The 14,924-nt window shown below is 36.1% G+C and overlaps 1 protein-coding gene and 1 pseudogene across 5 annotated transcripts in view; both read right to left on the reverse strand.

Annotated features, from left to right (window-relative positions):
* PTPN12 (protein tyrosine phosphatase non-receptor type 12) overlaps positions 1–14,924 on the reverse strand; it is a 93,224-nt gene that overhangs the window by 26,539 nt on the left and 51,761 nt on the right. For all 5 annotated transcript variants that reach the window (XM_036010712.1, XM_036010711.1, XM_036010710.1 and 2 more), the window contains 5 exons: positions 12,426–12,485; positions 7,802–7,944; positions 5,141–5,207; positions 3,409–3,486; positions 3,223–3,321 (listed from right to left, as the gene is read on the reverse strand). In XM_036010712.1, the coding sequence (XP_035866605.1) occupies positions 3,223–3,321; positions 3,409–3,486; positions 5,141–5,207; positions 7,802–7,944; positions 12,426–12,485 (447 nt within the window). The remainder of the gene's footprint in view (positions 1–3,222; positions 3,322–3,408; positions 3,487–5,140; positions 5,208–7,801; positions 7,945–12,425; positions 12,486–14,924) is intronic.
* Positions 12,691–14,896, reverse strand: LOC118497095 (annotated as a pseudogene).

A 14,924-nucleotide genomic window follows, 5' to 3' on the forward strand; every position in this document is an offset into this window, starting at 1 on the left:
AAATATCCAGTAAAAACTTTTTCCCCTAAACTTTAGCTTTAAATTATACTTGACACATATTATATTAGTTTCAGGTATACAACATAGTATTAGACATTTATATACCTTACAAAGTGTGATTATCATAATAATTCTAAAACCACGTCACCACACATAGTTATTACAATATTATTGACTATATTCTCTATGCTGTACATTGTATCCCCATGACATTATCTAAAACTGGCAGTCTATACTTTGTAATCCCCTTCACCTTTTCATTCATTTCCCAACTCCCCTCTGCTATCTCGATCCTACCCTCTCTCTAAAAGATCCTTTAAAGCTAAAATAACATTAAATTAACCCATGGCAGAAGGGAACTTAATTGTGGCCCTGTACTTCTACCTAATTAAAAAGCATGTACAAAATAACTACAAAACTTTACATCGTCATGGCCAGAACAAAATAAAATTCATGTCAAATCAATTTACAGTTACTTATGTGGCGGTGGGAGGAAGAGGACAGAGAACTGTGAAGGAATGGGGGCTGGCTACCCAGAAGACAAGATCAGGGGACAACTGGGAGACCTAACAAACTCAGTAACTGAAGGTAACAACACGGGATGTTTTGATCAGAAAAATTCCTAATTGAAGAGGTTATAATGGGAAGTCAGGTCCTATGCCTATGTGATAGATTAATCTTTGTCTTGAGCAAGTCTTACATTGTTTTTGTGTGTCTAGGATTAACACACTTAAAATGTCACAATGATCTCTTCTCCAGACCTCCAGAGATTATAGGAGACCATTCTGCATGGCATGGGCCCAGCTCCCACTTGGAGATGGCACAGGACCCACGCCCACAGATAGGTTCTCCCGTGGGGAATCAGGCCTGCATTGTACCCAGGCTGCTATGAGACTTGGTTTTGCTAGAACTCCCTCACCCTGAATTGAGGCAGCAAATGTTTACTGCGTATCTTTAAAATAACTTCCTAAAATCATGCTAAATCTTCCAAGGATGAGTGTAATCAGCTCAACCACTTTTCCCTTTGCATTCACAAATATCATTCTTCTGTGATGTGATTAGCGGCATCCTCTCCTTTGTTTTCTGTAAAAGGTCAACCACCTAAAGTGAACCTTGGCATAGTAAATGAGGACCATCATGTAATGTGCCCAGAAAAGCAATAAATGCCTATCAAGGCAAGGGTTGGGGCACCATCCCTTTTCCTCCACAGGACTTGGTAGTCCGTGTGAATTTGTTGTGTCTCATTCACAACGCTGAGGAACCCACCAGCTGGGGTCCACATCAGCTGGCGCCCAGGAACAGGGACCCAGGGCTATGAGCCATTGTCATGGACAATACACCAACTTGGTTGAAGTACACACGTATCAGCCCAGGTAAAGGCTGACGACATAGAGTGCTTTTCCGTTAGGTTGTAGGGTGTCTTGGATTCCAAAGGAAAAGGGTTTTCTTCCTAGGTTGCCCTCTCTTGCGACTGCTTTGCAACTGTACCTTTAGTACGCAGGAGCCTTGCTCTCTCTCTCAAGTATTTGCCGCAACCTCACAGGCACGGGTCGAGCAGTTAAAAGCCACAAGGCACACCGTAAAACACCCACAAGCCCATCCCTGCAGCACAACCCCCAACTAGGTCTAGGCTTCGGAGAAAGAGCCAAGATTTCCCCTTTAATCAGCTTTAAAAACATCAACTAGTTACAGGACAATTTACAAGCATCTCCTCAAATTCCTTCTTTTAAGCCACCTCTTGTGGTCCCTTCAATTTTGCCTTTTCCCTCCGTCTGCCTGCATAAGGATTTAAAGGTGCCAGTGGAGAAAAACCAAAGTTGAGACTGGTTTTGTAATAGCTGTGCTTGTGGCGGGAGGAATTTCAGAAAAACATTCTTTTTATTTGTTGAAGAGTTTCTTTGAAGGTTTCTGCGAGTCCTCAACCATGAGGAATGGGCTCTCTGGGGAACAGGAGCAATGTTTTAAGCTAGTTCAGTAGCTTTTTGGGGCTGCTGAATGTCTCCCTGATAAGGGATCTTTAGACTTAGTTATTTAGGGAAAAGTTGGGCAGAAGTTGAAATAACACCAGGTGGTATGAGATAAGACTAGGTTAGTGTCTCACTCCCTCCTTTACAGGATTTAATTTGAAATTACTGGTTTGCTTGAATTTTGTTTTTGTTTTGAAAGGAACAGCTCAGTCTCAAAGCAGCCTAGTTTCACCACAGGCCTGATTCCCCACAGGAGAATCTATCCGTCCATGGGCATGGGTCCTGTGCATCTCCAAGTGGGAGCTGGGCCCACGCCACACAGAATGGTCTCCTATAAAAGATAAACACCCTGGTAACTGGGGCAGGACAACCCCAACATTCTTTATTGGTATTTTTTTAACTGCATACTTCTGTAAACTACATTTATTAAATGTTAACTATTGTGTACCCACCAATATAAAAGAAGTATGTACCTCTCCCATTTTGCTTTTTATCCATTCCTGCAGATTATCCCATTTTACTTTCTCCTGCTTCCTTAAGATACCACCAGTGGCTTTCAAGTCACCTTCTTGTGACTGTACTGTATAAAATAAGTGGCAAAACTGCCAGTCTTTGGAGCATCAATTCACTGATGTTTTGCTTCCAAGCTTGGCTCTCACCCTTCAATGAAATAAACTCTTTAAGTCTTTCTTTAGGCTTGGAAACTTTCTTTTATGGAACAATGCAGTTAAATTTTTTTTAAAGATTTTATTTATTTATTTAGAGAGAGGGGAAGGGAGAGGGAAAGAGATGGAGAGAAACATCAATGTGCGGTTGTCTCTCACATGGCCCCCAACGGGGACCTGGTCTGCAACCCAGGCACATGCCCTGACTGGGAATCAAACTGGCGACCCTTTGGTTCACAGCCTGAGCTCAATCCACTGAGCTACACCAGCCAGGGCCAATGTAGCTAATTTCTAAAAAAGTAATTTATACTTGAAACAATAAAGAATTACATGATTTTTGACCTAAGAACTACTTTCCCAACTGTATTTTATTTAGGGTATGATTTAACTTGTGCTGGAGTCATTAAATGCTCATCCTGTTTGCGAGTTTCAAACAAGAAGGAAAGGAATTAACAAAATCAAGGTTAAATAAAAATAAGAACTATTATAGATATTCTCATGTTAGATGAAACACAAGATTACAATTAAAATATTACATCTAGATAAAAAGTAAAAGTTTTCAAGAGAAGTGACAGGCCAAAAACACCTACCACTCCATCAGCAATTTTCTGGACTCCATGAATTTCATACAGTTGTAGCTGTTTTTCAAATAGTTGGGCAATAGCTCTGTGAACGAGCTCATACTGCTCCTATTAGAGATAACAAATGATAAAGGTGAAACATTTAAAAAAGCATTTATGAAAATTATAGTTTATAAGTGAAAGAAAAAACTGTACCTTAGTTTGTACTGCAGAATGCCTCTGTGTTCTCATTTCTTGTATTAAATTAAATACATTAAATTCCTCTGGTATTTTCTAAAACAAACAATGTAATACATGAACTTTGAATAATTGTTCAGAAAAGTAGTAAAGCAGTCTTAGGACTGTATAAACATAATAAAGTTTAAATTCATTCTACAGACTAATGTTTCCTGGGCTGGCTACCTAAGGACAGGCTGAGAGAGGTAAAAATAATCAGATACCTACACTACATCTCTGGAGACTGATTATCCTAGACAATTATTTTGTACATCTGTAATTAGAACTACTGCAATAGGCAACCCTGACGTGAACAAACTTGATATTCAGGCAACTTTCATAGCAGGGAAGATGGCATTCTAAAGAGAAGAAAAACCAGTAGAGGTTCACCGAAGCAGTATAAAAAATACAGAAAGGTAGAAACAGATTTCAAGTATATTTCTGAGGCAAAACTATTATACTTTGGGGATCAATATAAATACTTTGAAGTGATAAAGAAGATAGAAGAGTTAAGAAAATTCTCAGATTTTTTGCTAGGGAATCTTTATATCAAAAGACTTTTACATCAAGTCCAAACCTAAGGCCCAAGACCACATTTATGTTAAGCCAAACTGAATCAAAAGGGGATTATGTTCAAAATACACAACTGCTGAAATGATGAGTTTATTTTGCTTGCTGGCATTTATCTAAATGCCTCTTTCCACCTCAATTTTAATCTTTGACTTTTATGTTAACATGTGATAAAATCCTACTTGAATTTTATACACTTAAAACTTCCCAATGAGTATTAGGAGATGGTTAACCATTTTGAGGAATATAAAAATAAAATTTCATCTCTTGGCTTTTAAAGAAACTGTTTAAAATTTAAATATTCCCTAACAAAAGTAAAAAATGGCAGAAAGGTAGGGGGAAAAAGAACAGAGAAGGAAAAGAAACTACACATTTTGTTAATCCTTTTTTTAACACAAGACACTGACTGATACATTCAGAGGAACCATAAAGCTATAAGGGATTAAAAGCTTCTCTGTAATGCACAGAAAATGATCATATTATAGAACCAACAAATGAACCAAATCCATACACAATAAGGAGAACTGTGTTTTTCAGATCCTCCAAAGTACCAAACAATCTTTTTAAAAACAGCAGTGGTGATAACAGCAGCAATAATAATAAAAACTAGCACTGAACTGAGCACTTGGTACATGCCACACATAATTCTAAATAACTTTACAATGGTTAACTTATTTCATTCTTATGAATTATTAGTATTATGATTCCCACTTTCAGATGAGTTGAAGCACAATGAGATTGAGTAATTTGACCAAGATCTCACAGCTACTAAATGACAGAACCAGAATATTAACCTGGGCAATTTGGCCGCAGAGTCAGCATACCTAACTACTGTACTATGTTTCCGGTTAGGCATAAAATAGTTACAAAATTGACCTGGTAAAAGTCAGTGCAGAATAGGTATTAATTCGCCTAGAACAAATGGTTGACAACACGTTTACCTTTCTGTCTAGTGCATTATCTCAAAGTAATGTGAATCATTTACACCTTTTCACTAACCTATATTATTTGATAGCAAATCTACTTCTAAAAAAGTAACAAATACAACAAAACATATGCTGAAATTTACGGAAATTGGTCATTATATTTGAAAATCCTAACAGATAAATTGGATGTACTGTTATATAAAAATTATTCTTACCCCAGCTTTTAGTAAATTCCACGTATAATCTATGGCACAAATGGCACCTGTTCTTCCACAGCCTGCACTATGAATACAAAGTTTTAAAAAATTTTTTGATTTTTATGATTAAACTACAAAAATTAAAAACACATTAATATTTAGAAGCAAAAAATACCATTTAAGAAATTTGACAAAATTCTACTTATAGTACTTAAAGTACTATATGTGCATGGTAAACATCCATAACATTAGTATTTGCATTTTGTTTTTATTAAATTTAAAGAACTGCCAACGGTAAGCGACTCAGAATACCTAGGAGCCTTTACTATGGAAGTCTAATTCTACCTCAGAAAACCTTGTCTAGCTAATAAAATATGTGGCAGAGATAAATTTATTCAATGTTTAAACACAGTTCTGGTGCTTTAGAATAGAAGAGAAAACAGTGCATTATTTCAATCTGCAGAAGGTATAGGAAAGATGAAGAATGCTGCAAGCCCTGAGACTGATTTGAACACCAACAATGATTCACCAAAAGATCATGGTTGCACCTCACTTCCTGAAGAACTAATAGAACCTGGAGAATGTAAAATAAAATACCACAGGTTTTTTATTTTAAAATATGACAAAAATACTTTAGAGTAACTTATTCTCAATTAGAGGGAGGCAATATGCATCTCAAGATTGGGAGTCACTATGAGCAATTAAAAGTATTACTGACATCACTAGAATAATTTTTAGGCAGAAAAAAGTTGAGCATTATTTTTCTGTGTATTTAAAAAAATCAGAAGTACTCTGTTAAACATGTAATCTAGAAGGTCCTGATAAAGTACATTATAAGCAACTTAGTATAATTTTTAAAAAGCTCTTAATGATCAATAATATTCATTTTAAACTGATACATGTCAATTTCACACATTTCTAAAACATTTCTAGAAATCTATAGTCAAGAATTACTAGAGCTGAATAATATGTACTTAAAACTTCATGGTTTTAAAAATATAATATTAAAGACACAGAGAACCACACAAATAAAACAAAACGGAAAAGTTCAGAAACAGATTTGAGTATATTTAAGTGTATATCACATAATGGTGGAATCTTCAATCAAAGGGTTTCCTTCTGTTCGACTAGAACACTCAAACAAAGGGCACAGGGAGTTAGCTAACAACAGAGGGCAAAAATCGAATTCTTAACCTCATACTTTAATCATAAAAAAATTACAAATGAATTAAAAACAAAATGTTAAACTATAAAATGCTAAAAAATATAGGCAAACTTTAAGCACTACTGTGTCAGGGAAGGACTTTATGCTTATCTCAATAGACAGAAATCATAAAAAGATTCACATCTCTAACTACAAAACAATTTAAAATTTAGATGTCACAAAAGAAGCAGAATAAAAACCATGACTAAAAGTTAACACCCTCAACATATAAAGAACATGTAATGTATAATTATTAAGAGATAAATGACTACTACTATAAAATAACTGGCAAGGAATACAAGCAAGCAATTTACAAAAAAAAATAAATGACTCCCCCACCCCAATAAACTTGACTATCACAGGCATTAAAACAAAAAGTCTTGGGGTAACTCTGGAGCAAACAGGTCCTCCCACAAACTGGTAGTGGTAGGACTAAATATCATTAACATCAACTTTATTTAAATTAAAAAATAACTCTGCATTAAAAACTTCACATCCTTTGACTTAGAAATCCTACTTTTAGATATCTATCCTTAGGAATTAATTACAGATGTGTTCAAAGATTTCACTGTAAGATTGGCCACTGAATATTTAAACTGTTGTTTATAATTTCAAATAACTTGTAAAGAAGTCAGAATTTGCTTTATCTTTTAATTTTACAATTAAGTATGTTTTTTCTTTTTAACTAATTATTTGATTAAAAGGTCAACTAACCACTGAAACAACTAAAGGTAAATATTTTTTAATTAACCAAGTTGTTAACTGATTGTTCCCAAGTCCATCAACAAGTTACCTTTTCTGGCTAATAAATAAAAAAGTAGCCCTTTCACTTCACTAATGTAGGCATTACAACTAGATTAACTGGATAAAGTATCTTCAGTGTTCCATCTCCAGTAAAAAAAAATCTTTTAACTACTAAATATGCCAGTAAATTTCCAAGTCACTTAAAGAGGCAAATTAAGAGCAGTTTTATGAAGTAAATACTCTGAATGTAAGTCTTTTTAAAAATCTGATGTGGCCCTGGCTGGGGTGGCTCAAATAGTTGGAAGCATCACCCTGAGAATGAAAGGGTCATGGGTTCAGTTCTCAGTCAGGAAACATGCCTGGATTTTGGGTTCAGTCCCCAGCTGGTAAGTGCAAGAGACAACCAATCGATGTTTCTCTCCCTCTTCTCCTCCCTTCCCCCATTTCTAAAATCAGTAAGCATGTCCTTAGGTGAGGATTAAAAACAAAAACAAAAACCCTCTCTCCAAGGCCTAGCTTTATAAACATTTATTTAAAAAACAATCTAATGTAATTTAAAGAAGAGATGGAAAAATGCCTCAGGATTCAGGGCGCTTTTATGATTTGGAAACCCATGTAATTATCTAATGAAAATCCAAAAATTAGGTTTCAAAATATGATATATCTATCACTCATAATATAACACCAGCCACATTCCAAACTTTTTAAAAATCTGGAAAATACTTTTGTACCTGCAATGGATACAAATAGGCACATCTTCATGTTCCTGGTATTTCCTCATTAAGCTTATCATATCCAGAATAGAATCAAACGATGAGGGAACATCATGGTCTGGCCAGTTCACATAGTGGAACTGATAAAGCCTCCGAGATTCCTTCAGGAATAACAAAAACTCAGTAATTATGTAAATACATTTATAAATTTTAAAACATAAAGAAACACTGCATCTCACTTTGCTGCCATTTCTAAGAATAGTCATGTAGTATATTTAGTATTACATTTAAACAACAACAAAAACAAATGATAGTCCACATTTACTGACTATCACACGCCTAGTATTGATCTAAGGGATTCATGTGTAAAAATTTATTTAATCCCCATGTAATGCCACGAGGAAGGTACTGTTAATATTATCTTCAATTTACAGGTAAGAAAACTGAGACAGAATGATTAAACAACTTACCTAACATTTCATAACAAGTGACAAATGTGGGATCTGACCTCAGGAAGCCCTACCTCCAGAGCATGCTCTTTAACTATTAAATTATATATACTATTTAATTGCTCTACAGCATTAAATGGATATTCAATATATCATAGCACTGTGTTATAATCTATTATAATTAGAAGACTAACATCACATTTAAACTGAAAAAGAAAATTAGAAATGAACCTATCTAACCCCAAGGCATTTGTCTTATTTCAGGTCAGTATGGTGTGGGGAGTCCCATCCTCCAATACTTTCAGGGGATCTATGAGTTGTAAATTATTTTCATAATAATAATAAGGTGTTACTTTGACCTTTTCACTTTCATTCCCTCACATATGTACAGCAGGGTCTTCCAAACACTACATGACTTATGATATCGTTTTGACAACCAATGTAACACGTGCTTGTGTATTCATGTTTTTTAAAGAAAATGTCTCAGACTTCTAGTCAAGATGGTAGCATAGGTGTACACAGCACACCTTCTTGCACAACCACATCAAAATTACAACTACAATATAGAACCATTCAGAACTGTCGGAAATCAAGTTGAATGGAAGGCTGACAACTATGGAATTAAAATAAACCACATCTATCCAGACCAGTAGGAGGGGCGGAGATTCAGAAAAGGCAGGTCCCATATCCACCAATGATGGATCAAGCCTAGGAGGGACATCTCAGGAGACCCAGCCCCACATCAGGCCCCCCAACTCAGGGTTCCAGTGCCAAGAAAACTCCCTAAAACTTCTGGCTGCAGGAACCAACAGGGGCAGACTGAGTAGGTGAAAGTAAGTTCTGGAGTCCCAAGCAGTTCCTCTTAAAGAACCCCCAAAGGAACTTACTCAGACTCCCTTGCTCTGAGCTCTAGCACCAGGGTAGCAGCATGAAAGGCACCAGTGGCATGGGCGGGGGCGGGGGCGCGCATGCGGAGAACTGCAATGTATGGCATCAAAGGGAGAGCTGGGGGACAGTTTTCTCCCTTTTTTGAACCCTCCCACTCAGAGCCACAGAGCCAGAAGGCAGATGCCGTATCTTGAGACTTCATGAACCTGGCTAACACAGTTTGCCCCACCCTGGAGATCCCCTGAGACTCTGGACCCCCAACTTTACAGCTGTTAACAGCAGCTGTTCCATATGAATATGGCTGATCTTGGCTCAACTTCCTAAATCCTCTCAAACAAGCAACAGCAAGCAACAGTCAGCACTCTCCCTACCTCTTGATAAATGGCCCCAGTCCAGGCACTAGCAGCAGCCAGCCTAGATTCACAGCTTGGCTTCACCTGGGAATCTCCAAGCCCAGCACAAGCAGCAGCCACATCAGACTACTTTATAGCCCAGGCAGGGTGGCCCTGGCAAAACACACTGGGCCTGTACCATGTGGAAACCCCCAAAGCCTATGCACACAGTGTACAGCTACAAACCACGTTGGAGCACCACCACCCTGTACTGCACAGCTGATCCTCCAGAGGGTGCAGATCGATGGTCAGTGGTCACAGCCAGTCCTTGCAGCTGAATGGCCTGAGTAAATCCCCCACTGACCAGCCAACATCAATCAAGACTCAACTACAAAAGGAGGGTGTATTTAGCCCACACAAAGGGCACATCTCAAGTACCCAGCTTGAGTGATGCGAGGCTGTGCCACTAGACCCTACAGAACACCTACTACATTAGGCCATGCTACCAAGACAGGGAGACATAGCAGCCCTAATTAATACATAGAAACAAACATAAGGAGGCTACCTAAAGGAGGAGACAAAGAAACATGGCCCAAATGAAAGAACAGAACCAAACTGAAAAAACAAAACAACAAAAAAACCCCTAAACAAAATGGAGATAAGCAATCTATCAGATGTAAAGTTCAAAACACTAGTTATAAGGATGATCACGGAACTTAGTGAGGACCTCAACAGCACAAAATATATCCAGTCTGAAATTAAGGATTCACTAATTGAAATAAAGAACAATTTACCGAGAAACAACAGTAAAGTGGATTAAGCTGAGAATCAAATCAATGATCTGGAACATAAGGAAGCAAAAAAACAACCAATCAGAACAAAAAAAAGAAAAAAGAATCCAGAAAAACAAGGACAGTGTAAAAAAACTGCTGTGACAACTATAAGCATTCCAACATTTGAATCATAGGAATGCCAGAAGAAGAGAAAGAGGAAGAAACCGAAAATCTATTTGAAAATATAATGAAAGAAAACTTCCCTAATTTGGTGAAGGAAATAGACATGCAAGTCCAGGAAGCACAGAGAGTCCCAAACAAGATGGATGCAGAGGCCCACTCCAAGATACATCATAATTAAAATGCCAATGGTTAAAGAGATAATCTTAAAAGCAGCAAGAGAAAAGCAGAGAGTTACCTACAAAAGATCTCCCATGAAACTGCCAGCTGATTTCTCAACAGACACTTTTCAGGCTAAAAGGGATTGGCAAGAAGTATTCAAAGTGGTGAAAAGCAAGGACCTACAACCTAGATTACTCTATCCAGCAAAACTAACATTTAGAATCGAAGGGCAGATAAAGTGCTTCCCAGACAAGGCAAAGCTAAAGAAGTTCATCACCACCAAACCATCAGTATATGAAATGTTGAAGGGACTTATTTAAAAAAAAAAGATCAAAATGATGAACTTTAAAATGGCAATACATAAGTATCAAAAATTGATTCTAAAAAGCAAACTAAACAAAGAAGAACAGAAATAGAATCATAGATACAGAGAACATTGGGATAGTGGTCAGTGGGGAGGGGAAAGGTGAAAATATTAAGAATACGAATTAGCAGTTATAGAATAGGCAGGGGGATGTAAAATACAGTATAGAAAATGGAGTTGCCAAAGAACTTATATGCATGACCCACGAACATGAACAAAGGAGGGAGATTGCCGGAGGGAGTATATGTGTGGGGGGTGCTGGGTGGAGGGGGATGAAGGAGAAAAACTGGGACAACTGTAATAGCATAATCAATAAAAATAAGGAAATAAATTTTAAAAATAAAGAAAATGCCTTACTTTAAATTTCAAAAACAGTAAATATTAAAAGATATAACCCACATAAATAAAAGCTCCTAGAATCTTCAATAATTTTTAAGAATGTTTTCAGTCCTATCAAAATGCTTTGAGATCAGCCATTCTAGGTATTTAACTGAGAGTTACCTGCTTTGAATCCAGATTAAAACTGTATTTAAATTCTGTTTCTGTCAATTCTGTTTCTGTTTACTGAGTAAGATTAAGTAAGCTACTTAACTTCTTAAAGACTCTGTCTTCATATCTATGTGCAATGCAGATAACAGTATCTACACCACAATAGAGTTAGGAGTTGAAATGTCTCATACACTACTGAAATTTAGTGAGGTACCTATTGTTATTACTGTAAGTTAAGAAGTACCAACCAAAGTATAATAAATGACTCAAATAAAGGGACATGATTATTAGTCAAGTCAGGGGGACAGTAAAAGTATTGGAACCATGTCTTCTTGTAAATAGTAAGGCAGGAGTTGCAAGTATGTTTACAAATGCACTGGAAGGGGAAGAATAATGAACTTCATGGACAAATTAGATTACAGATAACAAAAGTAAGCTACATTAAGATAATAAAAAATAGAGAAATTGAGGAAGAGGTAGACAAGCATTCTCTAATGTCCATTAGAATTTTCTTTGATTTCTTCCTAGACAAATTATCATTTTATATAGCTCTGAAACACTGAAATCAAGTGTTTAAAGTAAAAACAATATATCTAAATGACTTAGCTCTGACAGTGGCCTATCCCCTTCTAAAATATTATAAACTGCAGAAGTGGATAATAATCATCTAAACAATGCTATAATCTGCTATTGCAATAAAGAAAATATATTTGCAGCAAAGAAACCAACCATTCCAAATACAGTAAATTTATTTTGGGGACTGCTATTCTAAGTAAGTTAAAATTTATATTACTGTTATTTAAACTAAATTATTATCTAATTTGGTAAATATAAAGCTGAAGATACTAAATGCTCAAGATACTAAGGAAACATTACATTCTGATTTTCTTCATTATTGCACAGAACTAAAAAAATTTAAGTCTCTTTTATGTGAGATAAAATACGATTTATGTCTTCTCTTTAAAAATTATCCTTAAAAATTACCTCTAAATAAAAAATACTTACATTCTGAAATTCAAGTAAGAGTGTCCTAATGAAGTAGTCTGTTCTTGCTTGTTCAGCTTCCTAAATAAAGGGAAACACTTGTGAGTCAGTGACAACATTAAAACAAAAACAGTACACAGCAAAAGAAACAATAACTTCATATTTAAAGTCCACAAATTAAAATCAACGTTTAAACTTCCCAGTGTACTTAGTAATTATAAAAACCACCATCCTAAAATTCATGAATTTAAGTTTCATTTTTGTGTGTATATATATATATTTTTGTATGTTCTTATGTTTACTTTTTCTAGTCAATGCAAAGGGAACTTTATTGAGGTCCCAGGGCCATGGGATTCAGGCAGAAGGCCACTTTTTGGGCTGAGGAGGTGGTAGAGGGGTCTTATTTAACCTTCTTGGTGTGTCTACACTTCTTGTGGCAACTGACAGCACAGGGGTACAGGCAGGCATAACACTTGCAGCAGATCATCTTCTTGCAGTCATACTTCTGAGCAACCTGGCAAAGGGTGGGCTCAAATATGCCACCCTGCAGAGTCCACCAAGGGCAGGCTGGACTCTTTCTGAATGTTGTAGTCTAAGACATTGTGGCTATGCTCTAGCTGTTTGCCAGCATAAACAAGATGCTGCTGGTCACATGGGATGCCCTCCTTGTCTTGTATTTTAACTTTGACATTCTCACTGGTGTTACTGAGCTCAACCACAAGGGTGATGGTCTTGCCAGTCAGGGTCTTCACAAAAATCTGCATTTCTGTGTCTGCTGGGGACACTGCTCTGCCACCTTATTGAGGGGAAAGAGGGCAGTGCTCTATTCATAATTTTAAACAGAAGTGTCTGTTAACCAATTTACTTAGCTAAAAGTTTATCACCCAATAAAAGTAACCACCATCACCAGAATTATTTAATAGTAATAATACAAACAAAATGTGACTTCTTAGTACCTATCACCATCTTCAATCATTTCATCTTTCCATAGAGTTTGATTTTCCTTACTAAACACTCAACTCTCAGTTAACTGGATGCCAAACGGAGAAGAGTATACATTCAGAAATTCCCAAATTGTTATTCTGATTAAGGATAACATAACCACTTTAAAAGTCTTTTATTGTCATTTGTCAAAGTGTTAGAATAAAGACTCTAGGTCAGTTTGTCCCTAAGCAAACTATCCTTTACCTTAGCAGTTAAAACCAAAACAGTCTAGGACAGTGATTGTCAAGAGCAACATTGTTTTATTAATAAAAACAATCCCATATTATCACTGCTTTAATTTTTAAAATCCTACTAATTCATTTTGAACTTTCCAAATAACATTAAAGTAAGAGTATGTTTTTTACTTCCATCCAAAATGAGTATGGATGAAAACACTGGCCTAAGACTTAATTTTCTCTGGCCTGTAAAGGATGAGTTTTACAATCTATTTTTGGATCTGCAGGCCATAAAGTCTCTATCTACTTAAACTTTGCTGTTGTGAGAGGCAAACATGTAAATGAACAGGCCTGGTTGTATTCCAACAAAACTTTACTTACTAAACAAGCAGTGGATTAGCTGACTCATGGATACTGGGTCAACATCTGGTCTAAGTGATTTACATGCAGCAACACACAACTGAGCTCCTGCTAGCCAGCCTTTCTGCTTCTACAAATACTTTACCCCCTCATTCCCAAACCGAGAGTGCTCCTCATTCTGTCCTTCCTCAGTCTCAGACACTCTGATTGCCAAGTAATCAAGTCACTCACTCACTATGGTTATTTTCACCAACTTGCTATCATCTATTTCTAAATCTGATTTTTATTTACATCAGTTCTAACAAAATCTAAGTTGTTTGAATCAACAAAAAGATATACACATTACCTTTCATTTTGAAATCTTATAAAAAAGATTTTGCTTCTTCAGCAAGTATCAATCCTAATGCTGACAAATTAAACCGGCTGTTACTAATCAAATCAAACCTCACCAAGACGACTTCTTAATTATCTTTTAGTTCAACTGAACAACTACCCCCCAAAATCAATTCATCTTTTTTCAAATTATAAATGATTTTTTTCTCTTCTCTATTCATCATTATAAGTTGTTTAACTTTTCCTGATCCCCTTACTAATCAAAAATTAAGTTGTTTTGTTGTTCAATGTTAAGCGTACATACTTTCACTTTGAATTTTATAATACTGAGTACAGTTATCACATTTAAATTTGCAAATGTTCAAGACAACCACATTGCACAGAACTAGGTTTCCTGCATTCTTAGCATTACAGAATACTTTTTGGGTTGGTGAGGGGGAGGGTGTTCCCTCATAGAAGTAGACAATGCGGAATGTATTGGTTTTATTAATTTCAAATAATATGAAATGCAGTATGATTTTTTAATGTTTATATTTAACTCACAAATAGTTCGTTCTAACAATACTTTAGAGTACTGACTGCATATTAAACCTAGGCAGTTGCACTATTGAGTTATAGTTAACATTACAAAAACACACTGTATTTATAAAGGAGATTGTGTGATACA

The sequence above is a fragment of the Phyllostomus discolor genome, chromosome 10 (assembly GCF_004126475.2).
Source record: "Phyllostomus discolor isolate MPI-MPIP mPhyDis1 chromosome 10, mPhyDis1.pri.v3, whole genome shotgun sequence".
Lineage (NCBI taxonomy): Eukaryota > Metazoa > Chordata > Mammalia > Chiroptera > Phyllostomidae > Phyllostomus > Phyllostomus discolor.